Source organism: Aspergillus homomorphus (assembly GCF_003184865.1).
Source record: "Aspergillus homomorphus CBS 101889 unplaced genomic scaffold BO97scaffold_6, whole genome shotgun sequence".
Classification (NCBI taxonomy): Eukaryota; Fungi; Ascomycota; class Eurotiomycetes; order Eurotiales; family Aspergillaceae; genus Aspergillus; species Aspergillus homomorphus.
This window is the reverse complement of record NW_020291892.1, coordinates 940,136-965,380: the sequence shown is the minus strand read 5'-3', so window position 1 is coordinate 965,380 and position 25,245 is coordinate 940,136. Positions and strand designations below refer to the sequence as shown.

Sequence of the window (25,245 nt, the reverse complement as noted above, 5' to 3'; positions counted from 1 at the left end):
CGTTTTGTTTACGCCCCTGAGTGTCCCTGAGTACTCCTTGCCGACGCGTTTTCTTTGTTTGGTATCAGTGGGGAGCGACAAGGATATGGGTACAGTAACCTGTGTATGATTGCTGTATTGCAAGGATGTTGTTAGTTTACTCAACTCTTCAGCAGCGAGTCAGCTTTAGATACATGGCCCCCTGACTCAGAACAATCAACAAAACATCATGGAACAAACAAGAAAACATCTCTTTTCATCTAGCGAATCTGACAGATGTCTGTGTACTATGTGGGCCACGACCTAGTCCAGTTCTTTACAGGGGCCCAGACATTGGAAGACATCCAAGACTTAGTCGCAGATCGCTAAGCCCTAGCCGGCGAATCAACGTGAGGGCTCGGAACTTACTGAATCGGGTAATGCCTGATTCTTCCCTTCACCCTATACGGACTCATTAATAACAGCCAGTATCGTTGGCGACAAAAAAAGCTATGTAGCTATCCATATTCCGAATCTCCGACCTCGCGTCTGTTCTGGCTTCTACTCCTTTGTTTGAATTCTTCTGATTTCCAAAGACCTCACAGCCTCAATGCGGGTAATCATCGTTGGCGGGGGCCTGGCGGGCCTCACGCTTGCAAGTGCATTGGAAAAAGCAAATATTGATTTTGTATTGCTAGAGGCCCGAGGTCGATTTGACCCCCAAGTCGGAGCATCAATTGGGCTGAATGCCGCCGCAATGCGCATCCTGGATCAGCTAGGGGCGGCCAAAGAGATCATGAATCATACAGCACCAATCAAAATGTCCAAAGTTCATCGCAGCGACGGTACACTGGTCATGCCACCAGCGTTCACTTTCCCGATCTTGAAAGCCAGGTATGAGCTAATTGAGTGTCTAGTCAGTTTTGAGGCAGTTTCATTGAAGAATATGCTAGGTTTGGCTACGGAGCATGCTTTCTGGACCGACAGCGCGCTCTCCAGGCGTTGATAGGCTCAATTGCACTGAAAGACAATATGCTGCCCAACAAGGCCGTGTTGCGGATCGACCAATCGGATTCTGGTGTCAGTGTATATTGTGAAGACGGCTCTTCCTACCATGGTGATGTAGTGGTTGGCTGTGATGGCGTCAACAGCAAAGCATCGACTCGTAGCGAGATGTGCCGTCTTGCTAAGGAGGATCCAGACCATTTCCGAGCGCTGAAGGAGCCAAGTATGTGCGCAAAGCTGCGGGTCAAGAACTGCGACTAATGCCTTTCTCCAGGAATGAGTGCTGAATTCAACTGTCTCTTCGGCATATCTGACCCCGTAGATGGTCTCATCGAGGGAACCGTCGACACCGTTTTTGACCACGGCAGGTCCATGCTCGTGATCACCGGGAAAGATGGACGAGTGTTCTGGTTTTACCATGAGAAGTTGGACAAGGTCTATTATACCGATGCCAAAGACTTCCCACGATACTCTCAAGCAGATGTGGATAGTCTCGCGCTCAAAAATGCCTGGCGACCCATCACCGAGACGGTGACGCTGGGAGATCTCTGGAAAAAGCGTGTGACCTGCACGCTGGTACCGTTGGAGGAGGCCCTGTTTAGGATGTGGAGCTGGGGACGTATAGCGACTGTTGGGGATAACTCCCATAAAATGACCCCTAATACTGGCCAAGCTGGGAACAATGCAATCGAGTCTGCTGCTGCGCTAGCAAATCAACTCCAAAGGATCCATGATGAGGGGCTGATTACCTCTCAGACGATCAAATCAGCGTTCCGCAAGTGGCAGGAGAAGCGCCAGGCCCGAGTCAACGCGACAGTGAAAGAAGCGGCGATGGTTTGCCGATTGCAGGCACTGGATAGTCGCATGGCCCCCTTCGTCATGAACTATGTTGTGCCAAATGCCACCGAGTCGCTGCTGAGTCTAGTCACCAGTACGCTCATCGGCGCTGAGATCATTGAGTACCTACCAGTACCAGCCCAGTCTTTCGAAGGCTCCTGTCCATTCAACCCAAGCCAAGGTATCGGCAAACGCGAAAGTTTGCTCAAACGTACGGCCCTTGCGTTGCCATTGCTCGTTCTCTCTTCTTGGGTGGCGACAATGATGCCCATTGATAGTGTGGATAGTTCTATAGGCCAATTCCTGCAGCCAAGACAACTCACGGGATTCGGTGAACGAGCGCAATTGCTTCAAAATTTACGCCCCCTTGCTGAGGAGAGTGTCATCTATGCCATATGGCTCATTGAGTCGAACCGTCGTGCCAATGTGATGACGTTCGCGCACTTTCCAACCATCTTTTGGCTCCTTGGCCTTAGGTTTGGACCAGGGGTTGTTACCCCTTGTTACTATGCGCTGCACTTTGTATTCTCAGGCATCGAAAAATTCGCGGCAGCTGATGCAAGGCTCACCAATGTGGCCTACACCCGGTTGATCTTGCCATCAGTAGTGCTCTTCATGGGTGCACCGGCTTTCCTCACCCTGAGCGGCTACTCCATCAAGGTCGATACAGCGTGGTGGCACTGGCGATGGATGCTCCAGCCACAGATTTTGATTGCCATAATGCAGTGGATAATGGTCAAAACTCGGATGAGCAAAGCCAGCATGCACGAGGACACAATGAGCAACCAGCTGCGGGATCTCCCCTACATCCGATGGTGCTTATGTGTCCTCAGTGCCGTATCTGCAGCGAACTACATAGCTACGCGGCAGAGCCTAATCTTGGACGCTTTTTCGCCTGCTTTCTTGCGTGGAGCAGGTGGAGATTTGTCCGAGTTCAGCCGACACGGGACCCTCCTCCTGGCGAGTCTCTTCTGGGTCGGCCTCTTGATACATGACATCAAGAGTGCCGGGATGGCTAAAGAAAGTTGGGCGAAGATACTCACAATAGGCTTTGTGTCTGGCGCACTTGCCGGCCCTGCGATTTCCGTGGCGCTGGGGTGGATTTGGCGAGAGGAGATATTGGCGTCTAGGAGAGAAAAACACGCGGTCACTAGGGACAAGTATTCAGGAAAGTCGATCCTTGACGTCCAAAAAGAGATGCTCCTGCCCAAAGGAAAGGCGGCGAAGTGAGAAAGTCGCAGGCTTGCTGATTCTTCGACCCTGTACAGGATGTGCTACCGGTATATTCAGACATGGTTTATATTCTGACTAATTCTCACTGGGACAAAAAAGTCGCATGTTTCTCTGCAAGGACTCGCCGCGGTAGAATACATGCTCATACATGCTCATACATATAGACTACTATCAAGATTCATAAAGAGAAAGGCCGCGCTTTCGTGTGGGTTGCTATAGATACTGTTATCGAAGTGGAAGCACCGCCTGGATCACGATGGCTGATGAGCTGGTCTTGCTGCCTTTAAAATCATTTGATATCGGTAGTAGACACGATATAGCGGCATCTGACTTCATGTAAATCTAGAGCTTGCCTTGGCACCTCAAGCTTGGAAATCTCCCGCGAAACACCAAAGCAACGAAGGAGCTTGTTAGTGTTCTATTGAGATTTCTGAGCACCAAAATCGAGCCCACTTGAGAAAGCCAGTCCGAGTTCAAAGAGGACTGAGCCTGACGTAGCACTGTCGTGGCATTCGGAAAAGTCGCTGTTGAGACTCCATGCTGCCTAGGTCTTTGGGAAGAGACTCGAACTTGAAGTTCAAGACCAGGAGCACGAGGTTTACGCGAAATTCCATCAACGCGAGATTTCTGCCTAGATATACGCATCAGTGTCAGCCAAGGTTACTGTCCTACTTATGGAGCGTCCTAACGGAGGGTCATATGTGAGCATGATAGTCAAGTTCACATACCATAGCACATCCGCGGACCTGCAGAGAATCCCAGACGTGGAAATTGACGGGGGTTAAAGGAACCGTCTTCTGCAAGCCACCGCTCTGGCTGGAAATCATCCATGCCGTTGACATCCCAGTATGATTCGAAGTTACCCTTGGAGTTACGGGAAGTCTCGGATCTCAAATGCTCAGGGATATCGAGGGGCTTTGTACCGATATAAGGGTTGAGAATTACGGTAACGCCCTTGGGGATTGAGTATCCGAGCACCTGGGTATCGGTGGTAGTTGTCCGAACGAGACGAGGAGACGTGTTCGCCGCTCGGATGGATTCCTCCATGTATGCTTCGAGATACGGGATCGACGTGCTCATGATAGCTTTCACTGAAGGTTGCTCTCCATTGGAACCTTTAGGCAAAGCATCAACAAGGGCCCTTCGTAGTTTTTCTTGCTTCTCGGGATTGGCGATCAGAAATTTTACAGACCAGGAGAGGAGAACAGCCTTTGTCTCGTGTCCCTTTGAATTCCTGGGCATCAGCTATCTGCCTCACCATTTGGTAATTGGCAAATTGGGCCTTGTACTTACAGCGACCAGAATCATGAACAGCTCATCATGAACCTCAGCTTGAATTGATGCCGAAAATGGGACGTTGACGGGCTGTCCCTGACGTATGTGGGCCAAGAGCTGACGCCGTACACCAGTGACCACGGCAGAGCTCTCTTCAAGCTCCATCAGTTGACGCTCGGATATCCCTGCTAACTTCGAGCGGGTGCTTTCAATAAGTCCGTCAATGGTGCTGTTTTTGAAAGCTAATTTCCGCTTGTAGACGGGTTGCTGTCTGAGATACCAAAGGTGCCACTTCTGGAAGACTGACTTCAGCGACTCTGCCACTGTGCTTATAAAGAATGACACGGCCTCGCACATATCAGGCTTCTGAATGACTGGAATTCGAGCCGGCGAGTCCAGTGATGGCGGTTGGACCGTGTCTGAGGCTGCGCAGAGGGCCTTGTTGCATGCATTCTTGATGGCGTCGACATTGGTCCCGAATACCAGTTCCCATATCAGCTCGAACGCTGCTACATCGAAGTCGTCGAAGCAGTAAAATGGTCGACCACCGGCCATTTTGGCCTGAGCTCTGAGTAGGTCGATTAGCCCCAGGGCGCATCGGTACACCTTGGGCTCAGCGACGCGTCGTAGGAAAGGCGTGCCGGTAACGCCCTCCCAAAAGCGTCTCTGGTGTTTGAATGCGGGCCCCGTTGCTTTGACCAAACTGCAATGCGGAAGAAGAGAGCGATAAGCATCTTGTGTTCTGGGAGCGCGATCGAATTCGTGCGTGCGGTTGCTGAGAATATCTTTGACCTCGCGAACGTCATCAATGATGATTGTGGGATTTGAAAAGGGCGCGAGAAAGAGCTGAATCACGGGCGAGTTGAGCTTCCTGCTCTGCTGGAAGATGAATTTCGCTGGGTCCTGGGTTATCTTGACAGCGTTGAGCAGCCCCGACGAGTCTCCCCAGAACTTTCTTGCTGAGGCAGCATTGTATGGGATACCTGGATATGGGTTTGGATATGCCCGCTTCAAAACATAGCAGAGGATGAATGCGAGGACTATTGAAATCAAAGTTGGATGGTTCAATGATAGTATATCCATATTTTTTTTCTAGCGGTCCCGCTCAGAGAAACGAACAAAATGTAATCGATGACAGGTTTCGTGGACTTTTGAATTGTACATTTTGCTGGCATTCTCCGATCGCGGTTGACGGCAGACATCTATGGGTATTCCGACTATTGCCATCTGTTCAGCGGTCAGGTATGGAAAGATCCGAGCAACATTCCATTATTACTGCTCAACGGTTGAAACGCGAACTCGGATGTTTCCTCTTTGGGAAATCCGAAGCTAAGAAACACACCATATTGGCAGGTCCACACGCAGTGCTAACGGAACTCCACCACGAAACACTACGAGAGAGAAGATGACAAGGCTTGGACAAACGAATAGGAATAGAATGCTTCTAAGCTTCGCCCCGGAGTCGCAAAATTATCACTAGTGTACAGAGTCTGTATATATAATATGACATTGACCTGTATGTTCAAGTCTTGCCAAACACGGGACTTCCTAGATTCCCAAGTAAACAAGCAGTGACATATACGTTATTTTAAGCTACTGAACATGGCTCCAATTCCCAACCCTGACGCAACTCAACCAGGCGACTCCCCCAGAACCAACGGAGCTACCATGAATGGCACCGAATCGCCACGGCAACATGCACCCTCAATCCCCATTGCGATTGTTGGCATGGCTTGCCGCTTCAGTGGGAACGTCAGGAATCCTACTCAGTTGTGGGAACTCTGCGCGAATGGGAAGGATGGCTGGTCTCACATCCCCGATTCGCGCTTTGATGTGAAGTCGCTGTACCATCCTGATAATTCAAAAGCTGGCAGAGTAAGGTTTCCATTCTATATTACATGCCCGCAAAGCGGGAAGGGTCATTATGTCAATGAGGGCTGACGTATATGCAGAGCCATGTTATTGGCGGCTACTTTCTGGATGATGATATCGCTTGTTTTGATGCGGCCTTTTTTAATTTGGCCTCAGATGTCGCTAGTGTAAGTAGGGCCTGATTATGCCCCGAGCTTCGAAGAAGCTGACGTCGAGAAACAGGGTCTTGACCCTCAAGCCAGACTGTTGCTCGAGACTGTCTACGAAGCGACAGAAGATGGTTAGCTCCGTTGTCCCTTGCGCTTCTGCCAAGAATGGTTGGATAAGCTGACCCGCTTAGCTGGCATCCCCCTGGACAAGCTCGCTGGCACCAATACATCGGTCTATACCGGAACATTCAACAAAGATTACCATGAAATCCAGACCAAGGATGCCGAGGTTTTGACCCGCTCCTTTCTCGCCGGCACAGGCACCGCAATGCTCTCCAACCGCGTCTCGCACTTCTTTGATTTGCAAGGACCAAGTCTTTCCATCGACACGGGCTGCTCCTCGGGCCTGGTGGCAGTCCACCAAGCGTGCCAAAGCATTCGCGCTGGGGAGAGTAACATTTCAATTGTCGGTGCTTCTAGTACACTCCTTAGTCAAGATGCCTTCATTTCGGCATCCACCATTGGGTAAGTGCGAGTTTGCAGGATTGCATGAACCTCTTCCACCAGAACATGACTGACAGAAAGTCTGGGTAGTGCCATTGGATCCGAAGGCAAATGCTTCGCCTGGGACAATCGTGCTGCCGGCTACGGACGTGGTGAGGGTGTAGCGGCACTCATTCTCAAACCTCTGGATGCCGCGCTTCTCGCTGGTGACCAAATCCATGCCGTCATCAAGGACAGCGGAGTCAACCAAGACGGGAAGACGACCACAATTACCTCCCCATCTGCTGACGCCCAGGTCAACTTGATTGAACAATGCTACCGTCGTGCAGGGCTTGACATCGCTCAGACTGGCTACGTGGAGGCTCACATGACCGGCACAGCAGCTGGGGATCCCGTTGAGGCCGAGGCAATTGCGAGAACCTTTGGAAAGGCTCGCCAGGCAAATGACAAGGTACTGGTTGGCTCTGTGAAGACAAATGTTGGCCACACCGAGCCCGTTAGTGGTCTTGCAGCCGTTATCAAGACCACATTTGCGTTGAAAACAGCGTCGATCCCTCCGAACCTCAACTATGAGACTCCGAATCCAAGCATTGACTTTGATAAGGGCCATTTGGAGGTGCCGACACGGTTGACGCCATGGCCGGAAGACAAGATCCTTCGCGCTTCAATTAACAACTTTGGTTACGGTGGAACGAACGCTCACGTCATCTTGGAGCCTGCGCCAGCCCCAGCAGCAATTTATCACCTGAATGGACAGTCGACATCTGAGGGAAGTCAATCGGGTGATAAATCGCGCGTTTTCGTGGTCAGCGCGAGGGACTCTGCTGCCTGTCGGACTGTGATGGACCGTCTTGCTTCTCATATTATTGAGACGTCACCATCGCCAGACAGCCTTGCTTATACGCTCAATGAACGTCGATCACTACACCCCTGGGTTGCGGCTGTCCGGGCCACGTCAATTAAAGACCTGGCTGAACGACTTCGAGAGTCGGAACGCAAGCCCTCATTTGCGTATAAAAAGCCTCGTTTAGGGTTTGTGTTCAATGGCCAGGGTGCCCAATGGCATGCAATGGCTAGAGAGCTTCTTACCGTGTACCCCGTTTTTGGCCATGCCATCTCTAATGCTGGCAAGGTCCTGAAGGAATACGGAGCCTCTTGGTCATTGATCGGTAAGATCTTAACCCAACGTCCAACATATTAAGCTTGCTCACAATACATTGGCAGATGAACTTAATCGTGATGAAACCACGACACGAGTATCCGAAATCCATTTGAGTCAGCCGATTAGTGTCGCGATTCAGCTCGGCCTCATCGATCTGCTCAAGTCCTGGGGCATCACCCCTTCTGCCATCACCAGCCATTCCAGTGGTGAAATTGCCGCGGCCTATGCAGCCGGAGCGCTTCCTTTCGAACAGGCACTGGGTGTGGCATATTACCGTGGCGAGCTAGCCCGCAAGCAACTCAAGGTGTCCTCCCTTACGGGTGGAATGCTTGCCGTAGGCATTGACCAACAGAGTGCTGAGGGACACATTGCTGAAATTTCCCCTACGGGCGATGTCGTCGTGGCTTGTGTCAACAGCCCCAGCAGCGTTACCCTCTCCGGGGACTTGGACACTCTCGACGAGATTGCTGCTAGATTCGAAAAAGAGGGAGTATTTACCAGGAAGCTCAAGGTCCCCATGGCCTATCACTCCCACCACATGATGCCTATGGTGGCTGAATATACCGAACGACTGGAGGAATTGCTTGACCTTCCTGTGACGCCAGAATGGAATGGACCCCTGTTTGTATCGCCGGTAACGGGTGAGGCTGTGACAGCAGTAAAGACATTCAGGGCCGAACACTGGGTCCAAAATTTGACCAAGCCGGTTCAATTCAGTCGGGCATTTGAGAACATGTGCTTCAGCTCATCAGACTCTTCAGCCTCTTCTGCCAATGTTGATCTTATTTTAGAGATCGGGCCTCACAGCACCTTGGCTGGCCCAATTCGCCAGATCCTGAAGGAAAAAGATGTCAAAATGCCCTATGTGTCATGTCTCAGACGGCCAATCAATGCCGTGGAGACAATGCAAGACCTCGCATGTGAGCTACTGTCTCAGGGCTATCCAGTGGATCTCAAGTCGGTCAACTTTCCTACTGGGGATGCTCACCATACCTTTTTGGCCAATCTGCCCTCTTATCCGTGGAATCATTCAACTCGCTTTTGGGTGGAGCCAAGGATTGCCAAAGAGCAGCGGTTCAAGAAATTCCCTCCTCACGAGCTACTAGGCACCCCTCTGAATGGATCGAACGCTCTCACTCCCACTTGGAGAAACTTCCTGCGTCTTTCGGAAATTGAATGGCTCAAGGATCATCAAATCGATGATACAGTTGTGTTCCCTGGCGCCGGATACATTGCCATGGCCATTGAGGCCATACGGCTTATCACTGATCCTTCCGAGAGCACAATTCGGAAGTACCGGCTGCGAGACATTGACATTATGAATGCGTTGGTGCTTCCTGACTCCGAAATGGGAGTTGAAGTGCAACTCCAGCTGCGTCGTTGCAGCGACAGAGAGCTTGACCACGAAGGCTGGTATCAATTCGAACTCTGCTCTCTGGCGAGTGCCGATGCACCGTGGATTGAACACTGCAAAGGGTATGTCGCCGTTGAAACTGAGAGCGAGACTAGAATCATCGCCCTCAATGATGAGCGCGAGTTTTCGCGCGAAGATGCCTTTTTTGCCGACGGTGTTGATCCCCGCCCTATCGACATTGATTCACTTTTCGCTGGTTTGCGTCAACGCGGAATCTACCACGGTCCACTCTTCCAAAATATCGTTGACAGTCACGCAGCTCGTAATAGAGCAATTACGAATTTCGCAATCTCAGACATCGCTCACCAGGAGCATGAGTATGTTCTGCATCCCACTACGCTGGACTCTATTCTGCAATCGTCGTTTAGCAGCCTGCCAGATGATATTGGGCAAAACACCATGGTTCTTCCTCGTTCGATTCGTACAATCGATGTTCCGCGGAATTTCAAGAGACAAGGTGGTGAAAGATTGAGAGCTTTGAGTGACATGATCACAGGAGATACGCGTGGCTATTCATCAAACATAACAGTCGTGTCTGACAATTCGGATACAACCCGCTCTTTCCTTGAAATCAAAGATTTCTTTGGCTCGGCAATTCCTCGTCGTGTTCAAGATTCAGACGAGGAGGCGGGCATCTGCTCTATCAACTGCTGGGAATTGGATATCCTTCACAACCCTCCCGCCTCTTTCAGAGAATCCATGGTCATTCCAGTGAAAGAACATGAGATTGAGCAAGAGAGGAAACTGACCCGGATGTCCTACATTTTCATCCATGATGCCGCCGCGGAACTTGAATCCCAAGAGCCAGAGTCCTGGCAATGGCACCACAAGCGATTGTACGCTTGGATGAGAGAGGTTGTGGCACTTGGTGAAGCCGGACAACTCGGACCCAACAGTCAGTCATGGGCTAAGCTAAGCCCAGGTGCGAAGAGGATCCTGGCGGACGAGCTCAGCGCAGGGAATGCGGCTGGTCGGCTCACTGTTCGGATTGGAGAAAAGCTCACAAGCATTATCCGCGGAGACATTATGCCGCTCGAGCTGATGATGGAAGGTGATCTCCTGAATCAATTTTACATGCAGCACGAGGCTCTCAAGACCCGATCCTACTCGCACCTCGCTCGCGTTGCGGAGCTATACGCAGTGAAGAATCCTGGCGCCAATATTTTGGAGATTGGAGGTGGCACAGGAGGAGCGACGAGTACGATCCTTGAGGCTTTCGGCAAGAGAGGTTTTGACAACGGTACTATCCTCGGTCATTATACCTTCACAGACATTTCGCCAGGCTTCTTTGAGGCCGCAAGAGAGAAGTTTGCCCCGTGGGCAAGGATGATGGATTTCAAGAAACTCGACATTGAAATTGACCCGCTCGCACAATCCTTTACCTCTGGCAGCTACGATCTCATTGTGGCGGCCTCTGTTCTTCATGCGACCAAGAACCTCCATACGACCATGAAGCATGTGCGGAAATTGCTCAAGCCGGGTGGCACGCTGTTGCTCATCGAGGCTACTGCCGATCGCCTTGAAGGGCAGCTCATCTTCGGGACCTTGCCGGGGTGGTGGCTTGGAGAAGAGCCTGAGCGGCAGAAGAGTCCCAATGCTCCACTCGAGATGTGGGATCGCGTCCTGCGGGATACAGGATTCACCGGTGTTGACTTTGAAATCAGCGACTATGAGGAACCTGAGTTCCAGTCAGCGCGTGTCATGCTTTCAAGGACTTCCGCAACGGTGCAAGCGCCCATCTCCATTGTGGTTGAGGACAAGACGGCGGAGGATGCCCGGGAGTGGTTGGCAGAGCTATCCGACGCAATTCGAGAGAAGACAGGCATTTTGCCCAAGCTCGTGGACTTGAGTGACGTTGATTCATTCAAAGACACAGTCTGCATTGTTGCGCTTGAAATGGGAAATCCGTTTGTGTACAGCATGGATGCAGACGCCTTCCAAAAGCTCAAGAACCTTCTCCTTCTCTCCAGTGGTATCCTCTGGCTCAGCTGTGGTGGCCTTGTTCACTCCCAGAACCCAGCCTTCTCGGCTTCGGAGGGTCTTCTGCGAACCATGAGACAAGAGGATTTTCACACACGATGGATCCGATTGGACTTTGAAAACGACGAAAATCCGTGGACAAGCGGCAAGATTGGACATATCGTTCATGTGTTGGAGCGGTCATTCGACAAGGACGCCGAGGCAGGCACCATTGAATGGGAGTACTCAGTGGCAGATTCTCAGCTTCATGTGCCCAGGATCTTCCCTGAGGAAACTCAGGATGCCATTGCCAGGAACCTTAAACTTCCTCTTGAACCTGCGCTTGAAGCATTCCATCAGCCTGACAAGCCTCTGGTATGGGAGACGTCGCCGAGCACCGGCCTGGACCCATACTTCGTGGAGAATCCAGTGATCCTATCTACTGATGTGCCAAGTGAGATGGTGGAAGTGGAGGCAAGAGCTTTTGGCCTGAACTTCCGTGAGGTGATGGTTGCCCTGGGCCAGCTGGAAGAGCCCCTGACGGGCTACGAGTGCTCCGGCATCATCACCCGTCTAGGTCCCAATACGGAGCAAAGCGGTTTGAAGGTTGGCGACCGCGTTGCAGCATTGTGCAAGGGCCGTATCGCGAGCAAGGGACGCACTTACTGGACTTCGGTTGTCAAGGTGCCGGACGAGATGCCTTGGAAAATGGCAGCCTCATTCCCAGCGGCTTACACCACGGCTTATGGCAGTCTAATTCAAGTCGCAGGACTTCAGAAGGGCGAATCAGTGCTCATCCATGCTGCATCCGGTGCGACTGGCCAAGCCGCGATTGTCATTGCGCAGCATGTTGGAGCAGAGGTCTTCGCTACCTGCAGCACTGAAGGGAAGCGAGACCTTCTCGTCGAACACTACGGCATCAAACCTGATCATATCTTCGCCAGCCGTTCTGGAAGCTTTGCTGCGGGTATCATGACTGAAACAAATGGCAAGGGAGTTGATGTAATTCTCAACTCTCTATCTGGGCCGCTGTTGAAGGCATCTTGGGATTGCATGGCCCGCTTCGGCCGCTTTGTTGATATCACGAAGGTGGACATGGAGGCCAACCGCTGGTTACAGACAGCCCCATTCAGCCGCTGTTCCATGTTTTCGAGTTTCGACCTGTTGCAACTTACTGAGTATCGTGGTAGACTGACACACGCGGCGCTGTCGGAGAGTCTCAACATCGTCCGCAAGCGTGGAATCTCTCCTGTGCACCCTATTACGCCGTATCCAATCTCCGAGATGGCCACGGCCATGCGTCAAATGCAAGGAGGAATGCACGTGGGCAAGCTGGTCCTCGTACCGCATGATGAGGATAGAATCAAGGTACGTAATGATTTCTTTTTCTCTCCTTTCTGGATTCCAGCTGATCAGTGTTCAACAGTTCATCCGCCGCCCATCGCCCGTCTCACTGGATAACCCTGGTGAGACCTATTTGATTGTCGGCGGACTAGGTGGTATTGGTCGTGCCATTGCGACGTGGATGATTGAAAATGGTGCGAAGAACTTGGTGCTCGTCTCACGCCACGCCACATCCCATCCTGAAGCCCCTCAGCTTGTCAAGATGGCCGAGACAGCAGGATGCCGGCTCCAGATTCATGATTGCGACATTTCAAATGAGACGAGTCTGCTCCAACTGATCCGTGACTGCTCGGAGACATTGCTGCCGTTCCGCGGAGTGATCAACGGAGCCATGGTACTCGACGATACTGTCCTGGAGCGCATGACATTCGAACAATGGCGCAATGCTGTCCGGCCGAAGATCAACAGCAGCTGGAATCTTCATACGCAACTTCCCAACCTGGCATTCTTTGTCATGTTGTCATCAGTGGCTGGTGTGGCCGGCCACATGTCCCAGGCCAACTATTCCGCTGGAAATTCCTTTGAGGATGCCCTTGCTCGATACCGAACGGCACGCGGTCTACCGGCCGTGACCATCGACCTTGGTGCTGTCAAGTCGGTTGGGTACGTGGCAGATAGAGAAGCCAGTGGTGACGACCGGCTGCGGGCACGAGTCGAGAATGTCGGTTTTGGCTCCGTCGATCTGGATCATGTATTGCGGATGGTTGGGCATGGAATCAGTGAGTCTCTGCGCCAGTCGCCATCGCAGAGTCAGGTCGTTGTTGGGCCCAACTTCCACACCCTCGCCAGCGAGTCAGTCATGAGCCATGACAGACGCTTCGGTACGCTCCGCATTGCCAGCCAGCGTGGAATCGAGACAGCCACCACATCCACCAGTAAGACCTCTACGGCCGCGCTCACGCAAGCACTCTCGAAGGCCTCGACTCTCACCGAGGCCGTGGCACTGCTGGTCCAAGCGATCATGGCCAAGATTGCAGAAATCTTTAATATTCCCCTCTCGGATATTGACGCCGAGTTGCCGATGTCGCGCTATGGCGTCGATTCTCTCGTCGCTGTGGAACTACGCAACTGGCTGAGCAGCGGCGCAAAGGCTAAAGTCACTGTCTTTGACATCCTCCAGAGCGCGTCGCTGAACGAGTTCGGTGCGTTGGTGGTGAGCAGGAGTGAGGATTTGACGTCCAGGAATCTGCCAGCATAGGGTTGGTAATGCCCACTGATTAAGGAATGAGCGCAGATGGGATATTCCTGAGCAGAGTAGCCATGAAGTGCAAAAGATATGTGTAGATTGGAGAATACACTGGCCCAAGGCTCGCCCCTACACCGATCATCTTCACCTTTTCCACTTGGAGCTGGTGGACTAGCTAGTAGATCTCCAAGGAGGAGCATCGGCCTTTACTGATGATTACTCCAGGTGGAGAGTGGGACCTTTGGCAGAAGAAAACGTCAGGATGCTGTAAGAAGAAGATATCGCACGCATCGAAACATAGGCTTGACAAACCGGATTATGCTCCGCGGCGGAGAAGACCGAGCTGATTTACTTGATAAGAACCAATGGAACAGAGCCAGGGAGAGATCACTACGAATAATAATATCATCAAACCTACTGCGATGGTAAAAAACCTGGGCATTATCTTTGACTGGAAAAGCGATGGAAAGAGCATGTGCAGCAAGTGATCAAATGAGAGACCAAAGTTTATATCGACCCCGACACATTTGACCGGAACAGATGAGACAACTTTATCACGCATGCATGGTGCTAGTAGTGGACTAAGCCTCTGCAGTATGGCACAAACCCCTAAAGGACAGGACCCTCCTGAGACAGCTTGCAACCGTCCAGTGAACTGCCCTTACTCGGACACTGTCCGTCTTTAGGACAGTTTCAACGAGGCGCTCGAGGTGGAGTCTTACTCTCTACTAACATGACTGTGACTGAAACAACGCGCCTAGATCGTGGCAGCCTGTCTCAGCACAGTGCCGGAACATCACCCAATCCATGATGTGATTATTCAAGCAAGGACCCGCAGCACACAAATCAAAGCCCATTCTCAATTCCCTCTGGCGGAGACGCTACGCATAATGGACGTCTGCCGCCTGCAAGCTCTACAGATTATTAACCTAAAGCCACTGGCACCATGGCGAGAGCAACCGATTGAGATAGAACCTTACAAAGAGAAGGCTAAGGAGAGCGCCGCGACCAGAAGAGCCATGCCAGGAATTACGATCTTTTCCAATGCGTCAGGCCAGCAGAACCAACTGGAGGCTGCAGCCATAGCCGTTAACGAAGGCCTGCAGGCGTCGGAATCACAACAAGTCAGCATTTGGTCAATGGAAGACTGGTCGGTATCAAAGGATCGTCCAAGCCACGCTGTGGGCAGCCTCTGAGATGAAGGCATAAGGGATCCCAATTCACCTCCAACGGGTCCCAGGGCATTGCGATGACCCCGGAAATGATGAAGCCGACCGCCTTGCGAGAGAAGCAGTAGGTCCGAGTCTGAGGAAGATGCATCCCTTTCAACACCTTCTTTCGCGTGAAAGGGTTTCATCCGTAAAACGATCCTAAGCAGGTGGAAGGAAGAGCGGACAAAATCTACGAAGGGAGGCACTTTCGCCAAATCAACAAAACTCTGCCCTCGATTTATATACAAAGACTATACGGATCGCTCCCACGGAACCGAGAATATCTGCTCACACAACTTCGGAGGGGCCACTCTTGGCTGGCGACGTATGGCAAAGTACATCGCTTCCGAGACGATGATAGATGTATCTGTGGTGTCCAAGAGACGATAGGCCATGCACTAGTGACTGCCCACGACTCAGAGATCTGCGACAAGGACTGCGGAGGAAAATCGGGGGCGCACTCAGCAACTTTTCGAATATGCTAGGGGAAGGGCAACGACGTAAGGAAGGTAAAGTACAAGACGCTGAACAAGACAGTAACACTCTTGAGTCTGAACTGGACTTTCCAGAAACGTCCCAGAGGTTTCGGAGTCACGCGCCACGGGGGCCGCAGAGCAGAACACCAGGCAACTAGGCTAACTCAGGCGTTGACGAGGCTATAAAATCGTTAGGAAAGCAATGGCTCACTGTACATAACGGAATACACATAGATAGGAGAGGGAGATCGTGCATATTGCCGAGGGCGAGGGGTCAGCGTATGAAAACATCATCATCATCATCGACTGTATTCGCCACTGTGCGCCGGAGGCGCTTCTAATAAGGGGCTCAAACTATCTACACCCCAGCCATCGAATCATCCAACTGGTCCATTGCGGGAAACGTGAAGCAGATCTCGGATCTCCTCAGCGACACTCTCCTCCGCCCAGAAATTCAACAGGAGCTCCGTCATCCTACCAGCGTTCCCCTCCACTTCACGCTCATCGAGTACAGTGATGTATTCACCCAAGTCCCTCTGGATCGAACATAATAAGTAGGTGGCAAGCCAGCGAGGGGCGGTCACCTTACCTCGTTGAAAGATTCTCCGTAGTCTGAGCAGGAAGTGGATGAGGCGACTTCCTCGCTCTCTGTAGGGACGTAGCTCGAGTCGTAATCCGTCTCGATGGGTTCGTCTTCATAAACAATGAAGGCCTCATCGGATTCAGAAGCCGTGGGATCCGTTTCAGATTCCCCATCGGTGTATTGGACGTCGATTTCTTCTTCAGTATCGCTTTCCAATGTGTCCAGCTGACGGGATAATATGGCTGATGGCGCGCGAAGTGGCAGTTTCCCGAGACTATTGACTTCTGAGCCTTTAAATGTAGTCGACCTTAGGTCTGAGAATTGGAGGAAGTCCAGGCTTAATCCTCTCCCCGCCCAACTCAATCTCCGTGCAACACCTGCCAACAATGCATAAGATTCCTGAGTTGGCTTAGGGTGTATACTGTTCTGGGCCGAGCTGGTAGACAATGTTTACCCCGGTTGACTAATTTCGGCTTGAATATTGGCATGTGGGCTAGTTCGAATTTGCGATGCCATGCTCATCAATGACCCAAAATACGTTGTTGAACTGCCCACCGCCGATAACAGAAGAAATCTGATGCTGATCTTTCATAGTACTTTTTTGGAAGATGTCCATGTACTGTCAATTTAACTATGAATGCAGATCACAAACCAACTCCGCTTGATCTGTATCCTCAAGGCTGAAGCGTTCAACTTTTTTGTGGTCAAGGTAGCATCAACCTGATCATTTATGCCTTCATCAAAATCAAAAAACCGTCATGATCTTTACCACTTTGACACATCAGCCGGAAATCATGTGCTGATGCTCATGTTCAACCCGGCCTCGGCAGGTCTGTTCGGTTCAGATGGGCCTCTTGTCAGTGTACTTTAGTATATCTTCGCTAAAACGTGGGAACTTTCTATACGAGGGGTACGGGCCTAAATTGACCGACGCAATGGTTCTTTTCTCTTGAGTAAGGATTATAACAGCAGTGCTAATGATCCGTTAAAGCCATCATTGCAGAAGTCTCATGAATCTTGACAAAAATGTGTCAATTTGATCCTTAGCTAGAGAGCCTGAATAATTCTTCATCTTAACTATCTACGTTTAGCGTGATGAATCTGCTTTGCCGTGTGCATCTGCGGAGCTGTACCCATTTTATCAATATCTCACGTACCTACCGCTGTTATGCAGACTCCCAGATATATGGGCAGAAGGGTCCATACTTCAAGTCATAGATACCGTCTGCGATGGATATGGCCATCGGGTCGAGTATCCGGGAGCTTAGGGTAGGTAATTGAGCCCTAATCTTTTGGTTCCTGGACTAAGAACAGCACAGCTGAGAGGCCATCTATATTGTGTACCCTGTGTATCTGCAGGACCTACAGTACTCAGCTATGAAATCATGAATAGTACTTAAATCTATACTGTGCCCCTCCTGCGCGTATTTGCTGAAAGGGGGGACTGCATGTATAAGTTGAAATGTTGCAGTACTTCATATGTTGGTGTTTAGTTTGTTTCGACGTCGTTGTGGCTGGACTCAGCATCCATTCCATGCGGCCGATGGCTGCAGAGGCACCATCGTCTACAACTCCGGATGTGTGTAAGGCACCCCCGTCGAGGCTCATCCCGCATCCAACCAAGCTAAAACTCACGCGATATGTGGTACAGCACCGTCATCCGTTTACTTATCACAGAGTGTGAGTGCAAGCACTATCCAGTTGCTCACGGAAGTCTGCAGTTGATAGTTGCTAAAACCCATAAGGTACCGACACCTCGCATCTCGTCTTCGTTGCCATCGTCAAAGGATTTCACCAACAGAGTATTTTCTTTCACTTCAGATACCCACGGTATGGAGTTGCAAACTTAATAGTTACAAACCCAATAGCCACAGGTCCGGCTAATGAACAGGCAGCTACCCCACTAGTTGCATCCGGGTCTCGGCCCTATACGGGCCCTCCTCAGGGAGCCAAAAGCGAGACCAGTGGCACCCGATTATCTCATCCATCTTTGATAGCGATGGGGGCTTCCAGAGTTCATCACAGCGCTGATGGCACCAGTGCTATTATGATAGGTCCAGTGAATACGTATTATACACTTCAGACAGGTTCTACTGCCTTCGAACGCTTGATTCAGCCCACACAACTATCTCAGTCACCTAGCCTGTGCACTACCCCATCGTCACTAATTCCTGGAGATGCTGCACAAGATATCAATACATCCTCTATCCCCCAGTTAGCATTGGATCCTCAGGGCACTATCCAGCTACACTATCCCCATGGTTCAGCGTCTTTTTCATGGCAGCATACCGAATTCATCCCGTACGAGGATTATCAACGAACAAGCATGCCCGAGTCTAATCAAGTAGTGACGACACAAGAGATTCCTTACGGCTCCAAAGGTGGAGTGACAGCGACAGGTCCAACTAGGGCCCAAGGAATCATCATGCCTATCACTCACTCAAAAGAAAATTCGGACAGCAGTTTACCGAGTGATCACAGAGCCGTACTTCATATGCCGACAACAAGTACCATGTACAGAACGGAACATCTGAGCATTGAGTTAGGAGCCCATTCACTCTCGCCCGCGGAGTTAAACCAGCCATTTCTATTACAAGGCCCCAGCGATTGGAAACAACCCTCTTCAACAGAATACGTGGACGTCACCGCGGGAACACTAGTGGGTCATGGCGTTCTTCCAATGACTTTCACGCCAAAACCCTCAATTGAAGGACAATCTGGAGTGAAGCCATTCGTCAAAACCTCTTCTATAGAGAGTGGGTTAGATTCGTTCCAAATTACTTCCCCGGCGGCCAACGGCTATCTTTTTCTCCAAGACCGGGTGATAGCTTCGAAGTCGACGGCGATTGCGGTTGCTACTTTGGCAGCGGAAATTTCTATCAGCATAACAACAGATGCGGACAGTGCGGTGCAGACGGATTCCGTCGTGCAGCAAGGCCAAGCTTTCGCTACAACACCACAAGTTCAGGGCTTACAGAGGCTGACAAAGGCTGTCATCCAGCAAGCCGATTTCTCTGCTACTACTCCGACACACAGGTCATATTCAGAAAGCAGAAATCCATCCGCATCGGACCAGCGTGACCGAAGAATGTCTGGGAAAGCCATCGGCGCGGTGGTAGGGGCAGTTGCTGGCGGGGCTTGTGGCTTCCTTGGCATATTTGCCATCGTAGTGCGCCAGCGAAAGAGAAAGCGCCATAGAATCTGGATCAGCAACCAGTATTGGAATGATCCAAACCGTTCGTACATTTCGTTTGGGTCCATGTAAAACGCGAACGGGACGGTTGTACGGTACGGGCTTCGGCCCGGCAGTACTAGGGCTTTCCACTCGATATCACTCTCAGTTTAACTGAGGGTATTGTTCACTAACTGATCCGGTCGCCCAGATTTAGTAGACATGTATATATCATTATGACGTCGAGAATCTCGAATCACTATGCTTCACAATCTTGATGACCACCTTGCTTGTTTTTGCTGCGTGGGTATAAACGAGGAATAGAAAGGAGAGGATAAAGTAGAGTAGAGCTATTCAAAATAGTGTCAAACATCGTTTGGGATCCGGACATTTGGGCTGTATCTGACCTTCGCGCGTTCCTCAGTTTCTTGAATGCTGTTGCTAACGTGGCAAAATACTACATATAAGAAGATAAAAGGGGCGCGTACGGGCGATTTTCGCCTTTCTACTCCGATTCCCGTACGCGCCTCTTTTTAACTTCTTATTTGTAATATTTTGCTAACCAGACACGGGGATTCACAGGTCCCGTTATTACGACTCCCACGGCAAACGAAGGTGAGATCCGCTTCGCAACCTCCCAGACCAATAAAGAATGAACATGCTAACGATCTCTTCTGTCCTGTTCGCCTTCGGGACATAATGAGTACCGAAAAAGCGCCGTGTCTTTGAATTGACAAATTGTGTGCTGAGGTCTTCCGTCAGATGCCCCGCTATCATTGTATCCAGCAGACCAATGAAGTGTAGTGAGGGTGTTTGTAGCTTGGGGAAATAAAGTGAACCGTATCGGAGATTTCCAAGTCTGAAGCCACTGAAGCAGACAACAAACTGGAGTGGAGGATGAGAAATCTATATCCCGCTAGTCAGTTCGCCGAGAATTTCCTGAGGAGCTGCACCAGCTTGCCTTCATGGGTGTGTCCCGGATGAACGTCTGGATCCGTTCGGGTCGTTCCAATATAGAAGCAATGATTGCAGCAACAGCAGCACCCGTTGAGAATCCCATTATCCCGCTGAAAGGTCCATGCTGATCTAGTATGCCCACGATCTTCAGCACAGATATATCCAAACCTTTAATCAATCCACGCTCAAAATCACCGAAACCCCATGCGCGGACATCCAGTTCCTCACCACCAGGAGCGGGCCAAGGACCATCGGGGTAGAATAACTCAACGTTGCAAGGGACTCCCGCCTGCATGGCAAGTTCTTGAAGAGGACCGACAACATGTTTTGTTTTGTAATAGAAATTCCTGCCTGACTGTCCATGGCCTACATCAATTCCGTCAATAAAAGCATGCACAAAAGGCAAGCCAAACAAATAAGGCTTGACAGTAGTGTGACAATAGCGTCCCGTTAAATCATAGGTCGTTGTATTGTGCTGCGGGATAGACAGTGGAGAGCGGAATCTCAGTTTACTACAGATAGTGGGCGTACATTGGAACATAATCCTGTAACTGCAGGAACGATAGCCGCTGAACCAGTGCTCCTGGAGACCTTGATTGAGCAGTGACTTATTTGAGATATGCACAAGTCGGAGCCCGTCCAATCTAGGACCGCTTATAGCTTTGGAGGCATAAAATGAATGGGAACGGGGATAGCCAAGGCAAAGCCGCAGCAAATCGATAGATCAGCATGCTCTGGGTGTGTAGTACTGTTTAGATCCATTTCCCTAAGCTTTCTCTTTGTATTGGTCCGCACACTACACTTTCCAGCAGACGTTCATTTTCCTCCCTCGAGACATGTGCCACAACGTCCTGGCAACTGCTGGAGAGCCATTAGTGAGACAATCATTGACGTCAGGAACCGAGAAATGTGCGGGCATCATGAAGAACAGCGGCCCTACTATAAGCGTCACAACAAAACATTCTGATAGTTTCTGCTTCTTTCCTTTCTACGTAGTGAACCCGAGTCATAGATTTTCCCATACTCGCACAAACTGAATATATGACAAGCAACACTAAGACCGATCCAATTCTTTACAATCACTATATATATGAGGAAGCGTCCCCCTGTACACTTGCAACTTCAACAACAGAAAAAGCATCGTCCTATAACAGCTACAACTTACCAAGCACTATCACAGAATGGCGCCGCGCGAATATCCCCTTACTGCTGCTTATGCGAAGTTCGTGAATGCCAGTCTGATCGCACATATTGGGAAGGGTGGGAAGCAAGCAGATCTGCCTGCCGGGATAAAGAATGCGACCCAAGACCTGACTCCCAACCAAAAGAACATAATCATAACAGCTCTAGCTGACGAAGTTGACCGAATACTCAAAGAAGAATCTGCAGTCCTGGACATGGGGCCCAAATACCAAGGCACGAGTGATGATGCAAAGAAGTTTTTGCAGGATGTTCTTGAGCTAGCAGAGAAAGCAAACATGCCCGATGCGCATGCAGCACTTGAAAGTAAGACTGTGATTTTTGTCTTGATCATATCATGTGCTAAAAGTGTCCAGAGGTGAAATCATTCAGCTTTATTGCGCTTAAAAAGGAGGACATGGGCAAGACACCTCCTGTGGCTTCGTCTGAACAGGCAGCGCCTGGCGTGACTTCACCCGAAGAGGCAGCGCCTGGCGTGACTTCACCCGAAGAGGCAGCGCCTGGCGTGAATTTACCCGAAGAGGCAGCGCCTGGCGTGGCTTCACCCGAAGAGGCAGCGCCTGGCGTGAATTTACCCGAAGAGGCAGCGCCTGGCGTGGCTTCACCCGAAGAGGGAGCGCCTGGCGTGGCTCCACCTGGACAGCAAACAAGGTCCGGCATCCGTCGTTACCAGAAGGGGAGGAGATTGCAAGCCGGGGAAAGCATTGAAGAAATCGAAGAGGAGAATATCCCTTGGGCACAAAGTGACCCGCACGATTGGCCATGGGCTACTCACAGGCTGAAAAGTGGTGTCGCGATCATGGCTGAGAAGACGACTGAAAGAATGGACAGCCGCTCAAATAAAATCAGCTATTATCTTATTGAACTTCCAGTGCAGACGGAGAAGAACGGTGTTCCTGTTACCCTGTACCAGCATAAACTGGTTCGTTATAGTGATTACCCCGATGCAATTGACGCATGGAAACAAAATGCAGCAAAAGAAGGAAAAGAGAGATGTGTTTTTGCGGCGACGGATAAAGAAGACCCGGAAACCAAAATAATAACAAGGAAGAGGGACGGCAAGTCTTACAAATTTCTACAGCTGGAATTCGTGGCAAGCTTGACACCGTTGGTAAAGGATAGGAACGCACAGTCAACACTGCCCGCTGACACGGAATGTATCATAGCCGCTGAAGAATATGAGACACCGGTGTTCCTATCCACGTCACAATTCAAACGATTGGTTGGCGACAAAAAGGGCAAGTTGCTCATCAGCCGTGTCTGCGCAAGGGATGGGCAGGTCATACCCGCTAAAACTGAAGCAAGAAGGATTACGTATTTAAATCCAGCGTGTCCCGACAATACTGAAGAATTGGAGTTATTGGATAGCAGTAGAGCCTCCGCGGCATTGCCCGAGGGGCAACAAGGACAACAGGGGATCGACGAAGATGCTTTATTCGGGAGAGTCCAGGCCTATGTGGACAGGAGGTTTACTGATTTTTCAAAGGAGCTGTCAGCGGCAGTGGCCTCTAGTATCGCAAAGGAGATGGACAAAATGACCAGAGCTCTTGGATCGATGATCGAATCTCAAATCCAAGCTCAGATGTATGAGGTGCGAGGCTCCAGTGAGAATCGGGAAACGTCCCCATCTGCGACCGCAGGACGGCGGCACGATATCGCCATCAGCGATAAATTGAGGGACGCACTGCAAGGCTCATCCGGTAGTCCACGGGAGAGGGAAAGAACGTTGCCGCCCTATTCATCCCCTAGTCCTCCGAGATCGCATCTGGTACGCAGTTCAATCGAGGTCTAGGGATGGCGTATGGCGTATGGCTTCCCAGTTTAGGTTTGTGCCGTATGCACAGCACGAGGCGACCAAATAAACGTTCCAACCAGGGTACACCCTAGACTTAGTGCCTATTTCTCAAGCAGGCTGCTCTCCACCTTCATCAGATCACTTTGAATATGTATCTGCTAACGCGTTTGCACCCTTCCGCATGGTTTTCTTTTCTTTTTCTTTTTTTTTTTTTTTTTTTTTTTTTTGGGATACTTATTCCAACATACTTTGTATCTTTTCCTGAAATCAGACTGTTTTTTCTCATCTCTAGCACCTCCTGGACCTCCTGTGCCTCGCGCTTGAATTATATGAATTGGTAAGGTTCAGTAAGGCAGTGTGTACCAATCAAAGTCACGTATATATTCTTGGAACAATATCTGCTGTTTTCATCTTATCAAGGCTGAATCAGCGTCACCTTGCAAAATAAGTCGCTATTCAAATGATTTCTTAACTCTCTGCCAACGCAGCGGTAGATAAGTCCATCCTCAAGAATAACTTAAAAAGGACACTGGTCAAAGCAGTAATGCCTATGTACTACAAGTACAAGGTCCTCAGGCGTCTGGGAACTGCATTTATGTACCGTAACTATCCAGAACTAGTATACCCGCATCAGCCCTAAAGACGCATTCTGATTTGATCATCTCGGACGAGCATCGGCGGTGATAAATCGAAAACTCCAAGTTTCAAGGATATATGTCGGACTAAGACTTTCTCTTCGCTACTAGCCAACGCTGCAAAAATAACCTCAGTAATACAGGGCAATTCTGCAGCGACTGGCACAACATGATTGATGAATCGTCTTCAAACGCCTCGCGCCTGGTTTCGAGTTGCTGGACAACGAGTTGCGCGATTCTGTCTTCTCGTAGCCGATCTGGGTCTAACCACTCACTGGCTATAATAGACATTCCGGGTGCATGGACCATACCGCTCTCCCTCAGCAGACCGAAAATTATGTTAACGGACTCCAGAAAGGCTAAAGGCTGCCAGCTATTCTCGACTGTGTTTTTATAATTTCGAAAGATAATCTCTTGGAGGTTGTTTGATAATCCCCAGGACACCGCCATGTTGTATACCGACCCATGCAGCGCAAGCTCATTTCCTTCGTCTATGGTATTTGTTAGTATGGTTAGGGACATGGAGGAGAACAGGAACCCTACCAGAAAGGTAAGATAAGGGACAGAGCTCATTCGAGTATGTTCCGAGATAGATAAGTTCCAGAGTTCGCCACACCGTATTGACATTTTTAATATCGAAATGCAACTCTGGTCTGCCTCTCTCCTGGAAACTCCGGCGAAATTCGCTGTGAAAATATCGGCTCTCTTCCTCCAAGATCGAAGAGTGGACTGGAATTCTGAAGCCGCCAATGACAATGGATGCATCGGCACCCTCGCCTGTCTTCCAGAGCCTTTGCCTATAGCACCTTTTGGCCTGATGGAAAGGAAGTTGCTCACCAGACATTCTGATTTGACCTGCCAGGCTTTCCTAGAGCTACAGTGCAGATGGTGATCTCGCACTATTTAATCCTTCATTCGCATATGGTTTCGAAAAAGTAAATCATCTTACGAACGTTGCCCACAAAGCGGTAGGCTGACGTTGTCTTTGGTGATATGTTGGCCAGATGCTACTGTGGCTCCCGCATGAAACAGCAACTTTAGTCAACAAAAGCTGGCGAATTGCACATGTGAGGATACAGAACTAGTAGACACCACTCATGAGCGGTTGATGAGTTCGTCCCTTCAGCTCTCATGCAGTGCCATCATTTCCGACCTCGTTCTCCGGGTTCGTGCGGGCTTGTCAAAGCCGCGGTGCTTTTATCGCCGGTTATTCCGGAGCGGACAGTGGACGCCGGCCCTTGCCATATCCGGGATAGTG

The 25,245-nt window shown here is 50.4% G+C and overlaps 8 protein-coding genes across 8 annotated transcripts; 4 read left to right on the top strand and 4 right to left on the bottom strand.

Annotated features, from left to right (window-relative positions):
- Nucleotides 1-568: 568 nt before the first annotated feature.
- BO97DRAFT_412027 (FAD-dependent oxidoreductase) lies at nt 569-3,030 on the top strand (the record flags this gene model as incomplete). Its single annotated transcript, XM_025696212.1, has 3 exons — nt 569-852; nt 912-1,186; nt 1,238-3,030. The coding sequence occupies 3 exons, from the start codon at nt 569-571 to the stop codon at nt 3,028-3,030; spliced, it is 2,352 nt and encodes a 783-aa protein (XP_025554437.1).
- An 84-nt stretch (nt 3,031-3,114) lies between these two features.
- BO97DRAFT_385607 (putative cytochrome P450 oxidoreductase) lies at nt 3,115-5,525 on the bottom strand. The gene is made up of 3 exons (XM_025693487.1): nt 4,327-5,525; nt 3,762-4,257; nt 3,115-3,664 (listed from the first exon to the last, which is right to left on the bottom strand). The coding sequence occupies exons 1-3, from the start codon at nt 5,389-5,391 to the stop codon at nt 3,507-3,509; spliced, it is 1,719 nt and encodes a 572-aa protein (XP_025554436.1). The 5' UTR covers nt 5,392-5,525; the 3' UTR covers nt 3,115-3,506.
- A 385-nt stretch (nt 5,526-5,910) lies between these two features.
- BO97DRAFT_364013 (putative polyketide synthase) lies at nt 5,911-14,350 on the top strand (the record flags this gene model as incomplete). The annotated part of the gene is made up of 7 exons (XM_025692528.1): nt 5,911-6,183; nt 6,261-6,347; nt 6,403-6,460; nt 6,521-6,854; nt 6,924-8,002; nt 8,058-12,736; nt 12,795-14,350. The coding sequence occupies 7 exons, from the start codon at nt 5,911-5,913 to the stop codon at nt 13,968-13,970; spliced, it is 7,686 nt and encodes a 2,561-aa protein (XP_025554435.1). The 3' UTR covers nt 13,971-14,350.
- A 1,672-nt stretch (nt 14,351-16,022) lies between these two features.
- Nucleotides 16,023-16,716, bottom strand: BO97DRAFT_412024 (uncharacterized protein; the record flags this gene model as incomplete). Its single annotated transcript, XM_025696211.1, has 3 exons — nt 16,023-16,181; nt 16,235-16,605; nt 16,683-16,716. The coding sequence occupies 3 exons, from the start codon at nt 16,714-16,716 to the stop codon at nt 16,023-16,025; spliced, it is 564 nt and encodes a 187-aa protein (XP_025554434.1).
- Nucleotides 16,717-17,458: 742 nt separating this feature from the next.
- On the top strand, nt 17,459-19,493 carry BO97DRAFT_412023 (uncharacterized protein; the record flags this gene model as incomplete). The annotated part of the gene is made up of 5 exons (XM_025696210.1): nt 17,459-17,501; nt 17,722-17,811; nt 17,880-17,908; nt 17,974-18,058; nt 18,103-19,493. The coding sequence occupies 5 exons, from the start codon at nt 17,459-17,461 to the stop codon at nt 19,491-19,493; spliced, it is 1,638 nt and encodes a 545-aa protein (XP_025554433.1).
- Nucleotides 19,494-20,316: 823 nt separating this feature from the next.
- Nucleotides 20,317-20,652, bottom strand: BO97DRAFT_339260 (uncharacterized protein; the record flags this gene model as incomplete). Its single annotated transcript, XM_025691547.1, has 1 exon — nt 20,317-20,652. The coding sequence occupies one exon, from the start codon at nt 20,650-20,652 to the stop codon at nt 20,317-20,319; it is 336 nt and encodes a 111-aa protein (XP_025554432.1).
- An 886-nt stretch (nt 20,653-21,538) lies between these two features.
- On the top strand, nt 21,539-23,349 carry BO97DRAFT_385602 (uncharacterized protein; the record flags this gene model as incomplete). Its single annotated transcript, XM_025693486.1, has 2 exons — nt 21,539-21,863; nt 21,914-23,349. 2 exons carry the CDS (start codon nt 21,539-21,541, stop codon nt 23,347-23,349), a joined length of 1,761 nt encoding a protein of 586 aa, XP_025554431.1.
- Nucleotides 23,350-23,976: 627 nt separating this feature from the next.
- Nucleotides 23,977-25,151, bottom strand: BO97DRAFT_241619 (BTB/POZ domain-containing protein). Its single transcript, XM_025690795.1, has 2 exons — nt 24,531-25,151; nt 23,977-24,478 (listed from the first exon to the last, which is right to left on the bottom strand). Exons 1-2 carry the CDS (start codon nt 24,829-24,831, stop codon nt 24,075-24,077), a joined length of 705 nt encoding a protein of 234 aa, XP_025554430.1. The 5' UTR covers nt 24,832-25,151; the 3' UTR covers nt 23,977-24,074.
- Nucleotides 25,152-25,245: the final 94 nt, after the last annotated feature.